Source organism: Neophocaena asiaeorientalis, unplaced genomic scaffold (genome assembly GCF_003031525.2).
Source record: "Neophocaena asiaeorientalis asiaeorientalis breed wild unplaced genomic scaffold, Neophocaena_asiaeorientalis_V1.1 scaffold964, whole genome shotgun sequence".
NCBI lineage: Eukaryota > Metazoa > Chordata > Mammalia > Artiodactyla > Phocoenidae > Neophocaena > Neophocaena asiaeorientalis.
This window is the reverse complement of record NW_020175787.1, coordinates 254,161-268,085: the sequence shown is the minus strand read 5'-3', so window position 1 is coordinate 268,085 and position 13,925 is coordinate 254,161. Positions and strand designations below refer to the sequence as shown.

At 50.9% G+C, this 13,925-nt stretch overlaps 1 protein-coding gene across 20 annotated transcripts in view; it reads right to left on the bottom strand.

Moving 5' to 3' along the window:
* The window catches only part of TCOF1 (treacle ribosome biogenesis factor 1), a 41,035-nt gene extending 35,285 nt beyond the window's left edge, over window positions 1-5,750 (bottom strand). For all 20 annotated transcript variants that reach the window (XR_003001400.1, XR_003001401.1, XR_003001404.1 and 17 more), the window contains exons 1-3: window positions 5,610-5,750; window positions 3,143-3,198; window positions 157-308 (exon numbers count right to left, since the gene is read on the bottom strand). Coding sequence is in view for 11 of the 20 variants with exons in the window: in XM_024732235.1 (XP_024588003.1) it covers window positions 157-308; window positions 3,143-3,198; window positions 5,610-5,717 (316 nt within the window). In the remaining 9 variants the exon portion in view is untranslated. The remainder of the gene's footprint in view (window positions 1-156; window positions 309-3,142; window positions 3,199-5,609) is intronic.
* Window positions 5,751-13,925: the final 8,175 nt, after the last annotated feature.

Below are 13,925 nucleotides of genomic sequence, written 5' to 3'. Positions count from 1 at the left end.
CCCTTCCAACCTTCCCTCTAAAAGGGCCGGTCCTCTGAGGGCTCACTGAAGGAGAAGCTGGAGGTGGACCCTCCCCTGGAACAATCCAGTATACAACAGCCTGTTCCCGAAAGGTGCAGGGCGCTGAGTTGAGCCCCCGGCACACAGCGCTCTTACTGGCTTTGGTGCTTCCTGCTTCTGCCTCCTGCGCCACCTCCTCCTCCTCTTCTGAGCTCTCGGAGCTGGTAATGGGGTCTGACACGCGGGTCTTCTTGGCCTGCAGGGCTGCATCTTCCTCTGCCTTCCGCTTCTGGCCAATCTCCGAGGTTCTGCAGGACAAGGGTGACTGGCTAGTTCAACCGGGTGACAAGGACAACCCCAGGAGAGTTGAAAAGGAAGACCTCCCCACATCCTCCCTGCCCCCAAAGGAAACGTGCATGAGGAGAGTTTAAACAGTGATGAAACACAGTGTTAGATACAATTTTGTGTTCTGCATTTTCACTCATTTCATCGTATTTTTACAATTGTCTATGAGTCTTCAAATATTCAGGAAGGGTGGACAATATTATATAACAGCTGCTAAGAGTCACTGAGCGCTAAGTGCCAGCACTATAGACACTTCACAGCACCATCCAGGCTCCTCCCTCCTCCAGAACTTGTGGCACCTGCAGTGCCCTCTTCCTGGAAGAGTCTGCCCAGGTCGGTCCCTATTGTCCTTCAGGCCTCAACTCGAATACAGCCTCCTCAGAGAGGCCCTCCCTGATCACCCCCCCTCCCCTAAGACATTCTCTGCCCTGCCATCCTGTTTCATTTTCTTCAGAGCACGTTCCTCTCTCCTGTTATTTTATCTACTTCCTGCTTGAAGCCCCCACTGCACAGCCAGGCCCCTGGAGAGGAGGGCAGGCAGGAACCTTTTCCAGCTCCCTCAGTACCTTGAGCACATAGCATGAGTCTCACGGGCAAGTGAGTTGCCCAGAGTCAAAGAGTAAGTCTCAGGCACTGGGGAGGATAAGCACCCAGATGGCTGAGTTGCTGGAACTTTCGAGCATCATCTCCCCTGACCCCAGCCTCCTGCCCCGAGGGAGTCACTGTCTGTGCCCCATGTTCTCCAGATGGGACGGATGCTGCTCTGCCAGTTTGGGATGTGCTGCTTGGGTCCCTTGTTCCCAGGGAATCTTCTGCAAAAACAGGTTTCATTTACTACATGTATCAGTTCACTCTGCCTCTCTCCTCCCAACAGAATGTAAGTTTCACAAGGGCAGGGATTTTTCTCCAGTTTGCTCCCAGCTATATCAAGAACAGTTCTGGCTCACAGTAAGTGCTCGATAAATACGGAGGTGAGTGGGGGTGGGAGGGGGATGCCTCCAATGGCTAGGTTTAGCACTTTACCATTATTATCTTCATTTTACGGATGGAGACACACTTGGGGAGGCCAAGTTTGTCCAAGGTCATACGGCTAGTTGCTGGGTTTGAACCACTAGGTTAGACTGTGAGGTCCTCATCCCAGTCAGTACTCCTCACCCACAGAAGGGGCTGGTGGCGGGGAAGGGTGTGCGCTGCGGCTCACCGAAGGAGTTCTCTGGGGAAGGAAGTGCTGTGCAAACACACAAACACCTAGGCAAGTGGGAAAGGAAGTGGGGGTGTGCCCTGTGCTCACCTCAGCAGCAGAGGAGAGCCAAGAACTGAGGGTTGATAGGGCTCTCAAAGACCTTAGCTCTCTACTGGAAGCTTGGATCCCTTCCACACCATGCCTGCCTTTGTTTACACACCTCTGACGACAAGGAACTCACAACTCCACTGTAGCCTACCTCATTTCTGGAGAGCTCTGATGACCCACTGCTTTTATTCAGAAGCTGAAACCTGTCTTCCTAAAGCAGGTACATATGGGTCCCACTTCAGTCTCTCGGGCCCCAGGGAACACCCCACTCCCTTTGTCTTCAAAGATGTGCATACAGAGGTCCCTTGCCTGCCCCTCTGACATCTCTTTCCCATCCCAGACGGTTCAGTATTCACTATCATTCCTCATGGGACATGACTGCAGGTCCTTCACTCCCGTAGTTGGCTGTGGTCAGGCCAGTTCATGGAGAGAACGATTATCCCTCCTTCATTTTCAAACCATTCCTCTGCTGATATGTCCTTAGATTATTCCCCTCCTTGTTTCCCAGGTTTTACAGGCATTTCACATTCAACAGGTCTTTGAAATCTTTCCCTCCAAATTGGGTTCCTTCCACTCAGGTGTACAAGTCAGACACCTGGCAGTGGACTAGACTGCCTCTCCAAACCATCCGCGGACCCTCATCTCATCCTCTCACATTCCTGGAATCTACTGTCTCCCTCCCATGTTATTACTGCCTCAAGCTCCATCAGCTCTTGCCTAGATAATGATATCCACAGCCTCAACTGGCCGTGCCATGCTGCAGTGATCTCACCACTCTGCTTCACCCTTCCATGGCTCCCACGGCTCTTGGGGCAAAGACACAACTGCTCCCCATGGATGATCAGGCCTTGCGTGGAGTGGGCCCTGCCCACGGTCCAGCCTCGTCTGCACTGTGCCCGCAGCTACAGGCCTCAGACCAGTAGTTCCCTCTACCAGGTACACTCTACTGGCCCCTCCACACCTATTGCCTCGTTCACTCCCCTACTCCCTGCAGCTCTCAAATCAAAGGTCACTTCAGGGAAGCCTCCCCTAAACCCCCAAATGAGGCTAGGCTAACCTGTTTAGGTAGTTTTGGCACTGGGCACCTCTTTGCATAACCCTTACTACCACTATAATTTTACACTCATTTGTTTTTTCTGAGGTGTGCTTACCTTCCTGGACTCCAATGTCAGCTCCAGGAAAAAAGGAACCATGTATGTCTCACTCATGACAATACCTTTGTACTTAGAACAGAGCCTGGCATTCAGTAGTTACTCAATAAATGTTTACTGATTGAATGAATAATAAAAGCTGCTGAGAAGCTTTTGTCCTTAAGAGGCACTGATCACAGCTCAGTGTCCTCTCCATTACCAGACACCCGTATCTGTGACCTGGTTTCCTGGAGGTGATAATAGTATCTACGGTGGGCTATGGGGACAGATCTTAGACCAGATTAGTATCCTAGCTGATCCCAAGCTGAGGGCTTGCAGTGTCCCTGCTGTACTCTCTCAGTCCCATTAGACTTACTGTTGCCAGTGTGTATAGATGTCCAGAAGGGTTACAGGCTGAGTCAGGAAACTTTTCTGCAGAGAAGTAAAGAGAAAGCAGCAATCAATCCCCCAAGCACAGTAAGGGTCCTCCTTGGGCCCCACTCTCACAACGTCATGATCTACAGAGAGGTGGTTGAGAAGGGGGTCTTTCTGTTCTGGGAAGTATGTCTGCTTGACCCTTCCAGTACCACCCAAACCTTCCAGAGACAAGCAGGGCAAGTATTTCCAGCTAAAACCTTTTAAGACAACATGTTGGTGAGGAGTACCTTTGAAGATTAGAGTTGGAATGTTCCAGGCTAGCATTTATCCAGCCCCCAGCCTTCCTGGCACTCTCCAGGCTTAGGTGCCACGAGACAGGGCTTTTTCCACCCCTGACCTTTCAGAAGGCTTTCAAAAGCCAGGCTGGTCAATCTCCCCAGGACAGTACGAACCACAGCCCAGACACCGCACTGTCAGCTCACCCGCTGGGAAGAGACTGGAACCAAATGGTGCCAGTCCTTTGGTAGAAGCAGAGGCCTTTGGAGCCAAGATCAGAAGCCTATTCTCTCTGCAAATATCAAGAACCTGGGGTGTCAAGTGCCCCAAGGAGGCTGAGTGAGTAATGTGGGGCGAGGGCAGTGCCGGGGACTTAGGCAGAGTGGTCAAGAGGGTGCACCTGGACTCAGGCATAGTGCCTGTGTTAACTGGATGGGCTACTCTCTTCACCTCTTCAAACTTCTGGTTCTTTCTTTCTAACATGGGGATAACAGCAGTACCCACCTAAGATGTTGCTGTCAGGCCTGATGGAGACCATCTAGTCAGTGCCCAGCACAGGAGCCAGTAACATTGAGACTGTAACTGACAGTAATTGAAAGTGTCAGTTTCACTCTCCTCTACCCCTGGCACACTGGCCTCCTCACTGTCCCTCAAATCTGTCAGGGCACCCCGCCCGCACGGGGGCTTGCAATTCCTTCTGTCTGGAATGCTCTCTCCTGCCAACTCTACGGCTCACTCCCTCACTTCCTTCAGGTCCTTGCCCGAATGTCACCTTCTCATTGGGGTTTCCTGACCACCCTATATAGATAATTTAACTCTGACATTCTTTATTCCCCCACACCTGCCTTATTTTTATAGCTAGCACCTACCATCACCCCACACACTGTATCATTAACTTTAAAAAAAAAAAAAAATCAGTCATCGTTCGGCTCCTGCTGGAACGTGTGCTCCATGAGGGCAGGATACTTTTGCTTAGGTAAATGCCCCAAAGCAGATGGGTATTCTCCTTCACCCCCTGTAGCTGTTAAGTCATGTTAACTGGAGTAAGAAGGGCTACCGAGGTCCAAAGAAAACTGGAAAAAGCACAGGTAATGTCATAAGGCCCATCATCCTTTAGTTTCTCCAGGAGGTCCTGAGAGCAAGCATCATGACCACAGCCTCCACCACAGCCAAGGGGTACTGATTAACCAAGTCAGTAGCCACCATACCAGCTTAAAACTTCCCCGTGGCTTACCACTGCTCTTCAGATGAAAACCAAAGTAAGCCAACTCCCTGCCTCTGTCTCCCCAGGGACCTCTATCACCCTTGTACTCCATACTTCAGTCAATTTTCTGGGGCAGTACATATGCAACAATTTGCACCTCTGCTTGGAATATCCACCTCCCTTCTCTCAGATCTCAAAGCAACATCCACTTCCTCAGGAAAGCAACCCTGGATATCCCTGACGAGGGCAAGCTGCCATTCTTGTCTTAGCACCCTATGCCTCTCGTTCTCGGCACTTAATGCAGTGTTAAGTGTACAGGTGCTTTTATGGTTCTTTGATTTATGTCTATCTCCCCTACCAAATTCAGACTGTAAACTCTAAACAGTGAATTGAGGGACCGTGCTCACTATTCTGTCATCAGCACTCTGACCGCCAGATTAACAGCTGCTCAAAGAACGGATGAAGTGAAATGACTGCACCACGAGTTCGAATCCCAAAGCTGTCCGACTCAGTACAGAAGGGCTGCTAAGGGCTTGAGCTCCAGCTCAATTAAGGGGCTTCAGACCCCCTCTCTTGGCGCTCTTTCGCCCCACCAGAGCTGGTCGCAATCCACCTCTCAGACTCGCAGCAACCTTCTCGCCCCAGGGAGCCGCGCCGAGCCACGTGGCCCGAGACTTCGGAAACTTTAAACTGCCGCTCCCAGGAAGGGGGTGGAGGTAAGGGGCGCGGGAATTATAAAGCCCTGAGCGTCGTATCTCACGTCCCAGCCCGCCCACTGCACAGACAGGGAAACTGAGGCCCATAAGAACTGGGGGCCGCAGGGGTGGGGAGCAGAGGCTGAGCCTCCTTCGGCACCCTAGGCCGCGTCCCGGAGCACCGCGGGTATCCGGCTCTGGGCGCCCTCCAGGCCGCCAAGGGAGGAGGCACGGGCCTCCTCTCTTCACATCTTGCACGCGGCCCTCGCACACGGCCCGGGCACGCTTACCTGGCCGCTCTGCTCCTTCACTTCCCGCGCCGCGCGCACAAAGCCCGCCTGCAGCAGATGCTGGTAGATCAGGGGAAGCAGCTCCCGCCGCTTCCTGGCCTCGGCCATGCCCGCAACCCCCGGCTTGTCGGCTTACCTGCACGCCCCCCTCAGTCCCCGCCCGCCACTTCCCTCTTACCCTTAGACCTCGCGCCCCCCACTTCCGGCTCCTCCTTCACCCGCCGCGCGGCACGCCGGAACATGTAGTCTTATCTCCAGGAGTGGCCGGCCCCTCACCGGTGGGTGTAAGGGGCGGAGGCAGGGAGGACAACGAGACCGCCCATTGGCTGGGAGGGCGTGGTCAGACCGGATACGCCCCCTGGGCCGGCCACGATTCGAATGACTTCCTCTTAAATCCTTCGGACTCGTTCCTGGAGATTTGTCTTCCACTTAGCTGTCTGACAGCTGCGGTCAGGTTTTACTCATCTCTGAACATCCTAATCTCCAGCTCTCTCTAGACCCGAACTTGCAGTTACCCACTCATTTATTCATTTCACAAGTGTTTTAGAACCCATAAACCAAGTACTATTTGTCATTGTTCGTTCATTCACTGAACAAATACTTACTGAGCACCATACCTTGGGCTAGCGCTAGGCTAGGATTGGGGGATAAAAAGATGAATAAGATATGGCAGCCGCCCTCAAAGCTCATAGGGAGGAGAGAGACAGTCGGTAACCAAGCAACTATGGTTCAATGTCTTCCGTGCATTGTCCGGGACAGATACAGCCTGTGGGAGAAAGAAGGAGGGGCCCCTGACCCCAGGGAGATATCTACGCTTAAGCTTAAAGATGGAGTAGGAATTTCTAGGTGCAGAGGAGAGGGATGGCATCCCACGCAGAGGGCACTGCATGAGTATAGACGGGAGAAACCACTCTGGTACAGGCTGGGAAACCCAGATATAAATCCAAGTCTGTGCTGCTGGGCTGTAGAGTTGGAGGGTTGAGGGAACGAGTGAGGACACAAAAGGATGGAGAAGTTAGCAGGGCCTACTGCACCCCCTCCCCCCAGCCACAGTTTGCACCTTTGCTCCAAGGATAATAGATAGTCTCTGACGGATTTTATGCAGGAGGGTGACCTGGGTTTATGTTTTTAAAAGATTGCTATGACCAAAGCATGGAAGATGGATTTATGGAGAACAAAACTGGACGTGAGGGTGTTGTAGTTGTGGAGGGGAGGTTGGCAGGGAGAGGGTGACCTAGGCTGGGGAATATTTGAATCAGCTATTCTTAACTTCATGGATCCATCGAGAAACTGGAGACAGCACGAACCTAACCTTTGCTGTAGAAAAATTTGAAGTGTACAGACACATGACGTTTTGCATCCAGTTTTAGGACATGGATAAGCACATACCTGAACCTCCTAGGCTTAGGAACTGCTGCTCTAGGAAGAAACAGGGACAGGACCAGGTGACTGATGGAATGTGATGAGAGAGACTAATTTACATTCAGCTATTTAGCAAATATTTATTGAGTACCTACTATTGGGGATAAAACTGTCTCTACCCCAATAGAGCTTATAGTCTAATGGGGGAGACACAAGCTAAACAAATAGTCATACAAATACATTGTTACAAACAGTAGTAAGTGCAGAAAGGAAAAGGATAGTGTTTTCTTATGGAAGAATTGGAGACTTCCTTGGTGGCGCAGTGGTTAAGAATTCATCTGCCAATGCAGGGGACATGGGTTCGAGCCCTGATCCGGGGAGATCCCACATGCCGCAGAGCAACTAAGCCCGTGCGCCACAACTACTGAGCCTGTGAGCCACAACTACTGAAGCCTGAGCGCCTAGAGCCCGTGCTCCACTACAAGAGAAGCCACTGCAATGAGGAGTCCGTGCACCGCAATGAAGAGTAGCCCCTGCTCTCCACAACTAGAGAAAGCTGGTGTGCAGCAACAAAGATCCAACGCAGCCAAAAATAAATTAAAAAAAAAAAAAAAGCTATACTGGAGTCATGCTGCCTGTGTTCAAATTCCCACTTTGCCTCTTATTAACTAGGTGACCTTGGGTAAGTTACATAACTTCTTGGTCCCTCAGTTTCTTCACCCATAAAACAGAGATAATTATAATTTCTACCTCATAGGGTTGCCATGAGGAGTAAATGAGTTCTAAGCAGAAATGCACAGAAGAGTTCCAAAGAATAGTACTGCGCTTGTGTGTACGTTAGCCATTACTGTGAAAGCATTTGACAGGATGGAGGGACCTATCTCTTCTTGGGGAAGGATTCCCTAAGGAAATGATCTTTGTGAGGAGATCTGAACTATATGCAGGGGAGGATGGGGTACGGGGAGAATCCTAGGCAGAAGAAAGAACCTGTGCAAAGGGCCTGAGGCAGAAGTTACAGCTAGAGAAGAGGTGAGAAAAGGCCTGTGTAACAGGGCCAGAGGGAGAGCAGGGGGATTGGGGAGTGCAGAAGGTGGGCAAAGGATCTTTCTTTTCATCCTCCAAGTGATAGGAAACCACTGACAGTGTAGGCCCAAGAAGGACAGGATGACATTTGCATTTTAATGTGACCCGTGTGAATGCCTAGTGGAGAGTGGGGTAGTGTGTGTATGAGTAGCTGCAGGATAAGTTAGGGTTAGGAGTACGGGCAGGCATCCAGGGAGAATATCACAGAGGTGGTGCTGGTGGCAGTGCAGTTGGAGAGCAGTGGAAGGTTCCAGTTATCAGGAAGTAAAATCGTCACAGAGATGTGTGGGAATGGAAGATAAGGGAGAGACAGTGTCAGGATGGACTCTGAGGTTTCCCTGCAAACAGGCAGGCAGTAGTTTTCACTGAGATGGGGAAAACTGGAGACCACTGGGAGGCGGTGTTGGGTGAGCGAGGATGGGAGGGTGTGGAGGGGGACGTGAAAAGTGCAACTTCCACTTTAGATGTGTTGAGCTTGAAAGGCCTTTGGGACACTGAGTGTAGATGTTGAGTAGGCGCTTGGAGGCCTGGGTTTGGAGGCACATGAGGATGGGAAGTTGTCAGGAGACAAATGATCACGAGGCTGTGGATGAGGGCTGGATTGTCCAAAGAGAAGGTGCCCCAGGATGGAGCTGTGAGACACACCACAGGTTAGGGGCTGTGCAAAAGGAAAGTGGGAGGAGTCAATGGGGAATGCTCTGAGAGGTCAGAAGGATGTGGATGGAAGCAGCGGCTTTGGTTAATGACAAGACATGGGCAGATGCTGGTGGCTTTAGGGAGCACTCTTTCTGCAGAGTGATGAGAGGGTCAGATGGCAGTGGGTCTGATGAGTGAAGGAGGGGTGAAGGAGGCAGTGGGTCTTTTGAGAAGTATTTGTGTGAAGGGGAGGAGAGAGATGCTGTGACGGGGTCAAAGCATATGTGGGGGTGGGGTGGGGAGGTGTGTTAGAAGGTGGAAGAGACCTGAGTTTGTTTACAGGCTGATGGCAGATCAAGGGGAGAGATTAATTAAGGGTGTGGGAAAGAGGGGAGATAATCAGCGAGCGATGTTCACGAGCATGTGCGAGGGGATGGAACCAAGCATGTAGGTGGAGAGGTTGGTCTTGGAAAGGAGGAGGGATGACTTCTCTAGAACCAAAAGAAGGAACAAAGAGAGGATGGGTGCAGATGTAGATGTAGGTTTGTAGTGGGATGTTAAGGGAGGTTTCATCTTGAGCTTCTATTTTTTCTGCAAAGTGGGAGGCAAGGTCTTCTGCTAAGAGTGAGGAAGAGGTGGTGAGGAGTTTGAAGGAAGGAGGAGAGTGTGCATTCAGACGGTTGAGGAGCAAACTTGCCCACAAAATCCCCAAATGTCCGACAGTGCTGACAACCCAGTGTGTCCTGTCCCGTCGGCTGGGTGATTTCCCCCACCATGGGTCACCTACCCACGTGCAAACAGGGGAAAGTACTTGGTGGGTTTTATCCAGGCCCAGGGCTTTGCCAGATGGGTGGGGAAAAGGGCAGAGCATTCTAAAGTGTTGGCAAAAGAGATGCCCAATCTTTCGGCCCTGGGAACTAGGCTGGGCAGGGTGGAAAGTGAAGACAGATGGGGTCCATTTTCAGGGAGAGAGTGGAAGCCTTCACGGACTGGGCAGCCACAAGGTCAGTAACCAGGAGCCTGAGCTCAGGGTTGGCAACTTGAATTGATGACCGTGCCCTGGTTACTGACTGGGTGGCTGGTAGGGCTACTCACTGAGACAGTGAACATTAGGAAGATAAAAGTTTTTTTTTTTTTTTTTTTTGCGGTACGTGGGCCTCTCACTGTTGTGGCCTCTCCCACTGAGGAGCACAGGCTCTGGACGCGCAGGCTCAGCGGCCATGGCTCACGGGCCCAGCCGCTCCGCAGCATGTGGGATCTTCCCGGACCGGGGCACGAACCCTTGTCCCCTGCATCGGCAGGTGGACTCTCAACCACTGCGCCACCAGGGAAGCCCGATAAAAGTGTTTTTACCCCTCCAAGAACCAATTTTCATCCCCTTGGGACATTATGGCCCCAGTTGAGAATGCCTGCCTTAGTAGAATGTAAGTTCCCTGAAGGCAGACTGGTGGTCGGCTTGTTGCCCACATTATTCCCAGCCCCGGTCCATAAATACTGGCCAGTGCAAGGGTGGTTACAGCCTGTCTCCTGAAGAAGAGAGGAGAGCAGAGCAGGCAGGGCACACACCATGAGTACAGACCTGGAAGCAGAAATGTGGAAGTCTTCTAGAAGACAGTGGAGAAGGAACTGGGTCTTCCATCCTTGGCTGACCTTGGAAGAAATGGAGAATTGGTATTAAATTAAAAAACAAAAACCAAGCCAAACCAGGATGATCTAATACCTTTGGTCTGGCAACAGGTTGTTGGCTTTGTTCCTAATGAAATTCATTTTAGGCATTTATGGTTTATCCTTGGCTTCCGGGAGGCAGCCTCTTCTGTGGGCAATTTCTCTGTTTCCTTGATTTTCCAAATCATACCCTTCGCCGCATTGCCTTGGGGCTCAAGCACAAAATCAAAACATTAAACTGATAAAATATAACATGGCAACAGTTAAGACAGCAACAAACAAAAGAGTGCATTAAAAAAAGAGCAAAAGAGCAAACACAAAACAAAACAAAACATACACAAAACTGGCCTCAGAGCATTTTTCTACCACTTAGAAAAAGATGTCTTTGTTAGTGTTAGAAGCCAGAAGCTTCCAGGCCACTCGACTGTGAGCGCCTCTCGGGTAAGCAGTATGCCTTAGTCATCTTGAATTCTCGAGCAGGGCACTCAGGAAATGAGTGGAGGAAGGACTGTCCATAGAAGGAAAGGAAGCTAAGCAGGTAGGGTTCTATCCCTTTCTCTTCCCAGCAGGAGTGGCTCCTGCACAGAGGTGGGAGGTAGCTTGATACAGGGGAGAGGTTACTGGGCCAGGAGTCAGGAAACTGCTTTTTTGGCCTGGCTGTACTGTGTGACCTTGGTTTAGTCTCTTGCCCTCTCTGATCTTCAAATTTTCTTTTCGTTGGAGAAGCTGGACAAAAGCCCTTCCAGTACAGACACTCTCAAGAGAGGAGCCCATGTGGGAAGACTGCCTTTGCCCCCAGCACCCAAAGTCAGCCCCTTCACCCACTGTGAAAATGGATTCTCCCTGGCCAAGTCACTTGGACCAGCTGTGTTTCCCACAGCTTCCTTCTCTCTCCTGGGATGACAATTCCTCTGTTTCTGTTTTCTTCAATCGCACTGGAGATTTTTTTTAAATTAATTAATTTTTGGCTGTGTTGGGTCTTCATTGTTGTGTGCTGGCTTTCTCTAGTTGTGGCAAGCAGGCGCTACTCTTCATTGTGGTCCGCGGGCTTCTCATTGCAGTGGCTTCTCTTGTTGCGGAGCATGGGCTCTAGGCGCGCAGGTTTCAGTAGTTGTGGCATGTGGGCTCCATAGTTGTGGCTCGCAGGCTCTAGAGCGCAGGCTCAGTAGTTGTGGTGCACGGGCTTAGTTGCTCTGCGACATGTGGGATCTTCCTGGACCAGGGCTCGAACCCATGTCCTGTGCATTGGCAGACAGATTGTTAACTACTATGCCACGAGGGAAGTCCCCACAATGGAGTTTTTAAAGGTTATAAAAGATTGAAAAGTTATTACTGCAGTAACAAATAAAACAATTCATAGATATATAAAGACTGAGTTAATCTTCCCTTCTCTCATCCATTCCCAGCCCACTCCTGAAACCGAGTGAGGCCCTTTTGTCCCCAGTTTCTTGTCAAGACTCCAGCCTCCATGACCTTCCCTGAGTTCCAAAGGGCAGATTCGGGGCTTCCCTGGTGGCACAGTGGTTGAGAGTCCACCTGCCGATGCAGGGGACACGGGTTCATGCCCCAGTCCGGGAAGATCCCACATGCCGCGGAGCGGCTGGGCCCGTGAGCCATGGCCGCTGAGCCTGCGCGTCCGGAGCTTGTGCTCCGCAACGGGAGAGGCCCGCATACCGCAAAAGAAAAAAACAAAGGGCAGATTCGAACAGTTGCTAATCAAGTTGCTAATCCTTCTTCCGCAGCTAAGAAACCACCTGAAGAAAGATTAAAGGAACCAAAGGGACTACCCTGGTGGTCCAGTGGTGAAGACTCCCATTCTGGGACTTCCCTGGTGGTCCAGGGGTAAAGAATCTGCCTTACAATGCAGGGGATGTGGGTTCCATCCCTGGTCAGGGAACTAAGATCCCATATGCCGCGGGGCAACTAAGCCCACACGTGCCACAACTACTGAGCTCGCCCACCTCGACTAGGGAGCCCGAGTGCTGCAAACGACAGAGCCCACGTGCCCTGGAGGCTGCGTGCCATGACTAGAGAAGAGGAAACCCGCACTCCACAACTAGAGAGAAACCCACATGCTGCAACGAAGGGCCTGCGTGCCACAACTAAGACCATACGCAGCCAAAAGTAAATTAAATGAATAAATAAATAAAATACATCTTAAAGAAAAGAAGAAGACTCCTACTCCCAATGCAGGGGGCCCGGGTTCGATCCCTGGTCCAGGAACTAGACCCTGCTGAAACCAAAAGAAAAAAAGATGAAAGGGACGGGAGAAGCTCATGATTAGGAGACCGACCACCTGAGACGTGATGAAGGGAGTGCAAGCCCTCCTCACCCCTAATCTTGTCAGAGACCCCACCATTGAACCATTGTTTTAGACCCCTCATCAGATCCTCCCCGGTTGGGACACGTAGTGTTTCGAGGCAGGAGCCCCCCTTTGCCTGGCAAAGGAATAAAGCTATCCTTTTCTACTTCACCCAGAACTCTGTCTCTGAGCATTGATTTGGCACCGATGTACAGAGAGGCCGAGCTTTCGGTAACATTCCCGACCCTCAACCCCTCCCTTCCCCAATCCATCTCAGGGACCTAGTGTCAGATCCCTTCATGTCCTTCTTCCTCGCAGACACAGACATCCTTCACCAGGTTTCAACCCCCTTTTCCGTTCTCTCTTCTTTCTATTTTACAAAAGGGGATCATACTAAATGCACAAATCCGCAACTTGCTTTTTTTCAGTTAATAACATATTAGAGCCATTTCTCCGGATGTTTGGATCTGCCATGGCCTTTTGAGTAACAGTAACAGCTCACATTTGTAGAGTGGGTACCATGAGCCTCTGCTGTGCATGCTAGGCGACATATAACTGGTTATCAGCCCTGTTGATAGATGAGGAAACTGAGGCTCAGAGAGGTCAGGGCCTCAGCCGTGCAGCCAGTGAATGGCAGCATTCGGACAGGCTCCAGCTGCTGAGCGCTCTTAACCATTCCCCCGTGGCACCACTGACCGACAGAGGCAGGAGATAGTGTGATATAGGTTAGTCCCTTCTGGTTGTTTGGCTAATACAACAGTGCCGCTCAGAATAGCCTAGTAAATACATTCGTACAGACCAGAGCTTTAATTTTCATAGGATGGAATCAAAAGGGGGCCAGAGGAGATGAATATGTTTATTTTAATAGCTAAAGCCAGATTAACTGCCAAAAGGGTTCTAACAATCCAGTCTCGTCGGCATAATTTCTTCTTTTTTTTGACTCAAATACACTTTATTTATTTATTTTTAATTTTTGAATTTATTTTATTTTTTAATTTTTTTTGCGGTACGCAGGCCTCTCACTGTTGCGGCCTCTCCCGTTGCGGAGCACAGGCTCCGGACGCGCAGGCTCAGCGGCCATGGCTCACGGGCCCAGCCGCTCTGCGGCATGTGGGATCTTCCCGGACCGGGGCATGAACCCGTGTCCCCTGCAACGGCAGGCGGACTCTCAACCACTGCGTCACCAGGGAAGCCCGGAATTTTTCTTTTATACAGCAGGTCCTTATTAGTCATCCATTTTATACACATCAGTGTATACATGTCAATTC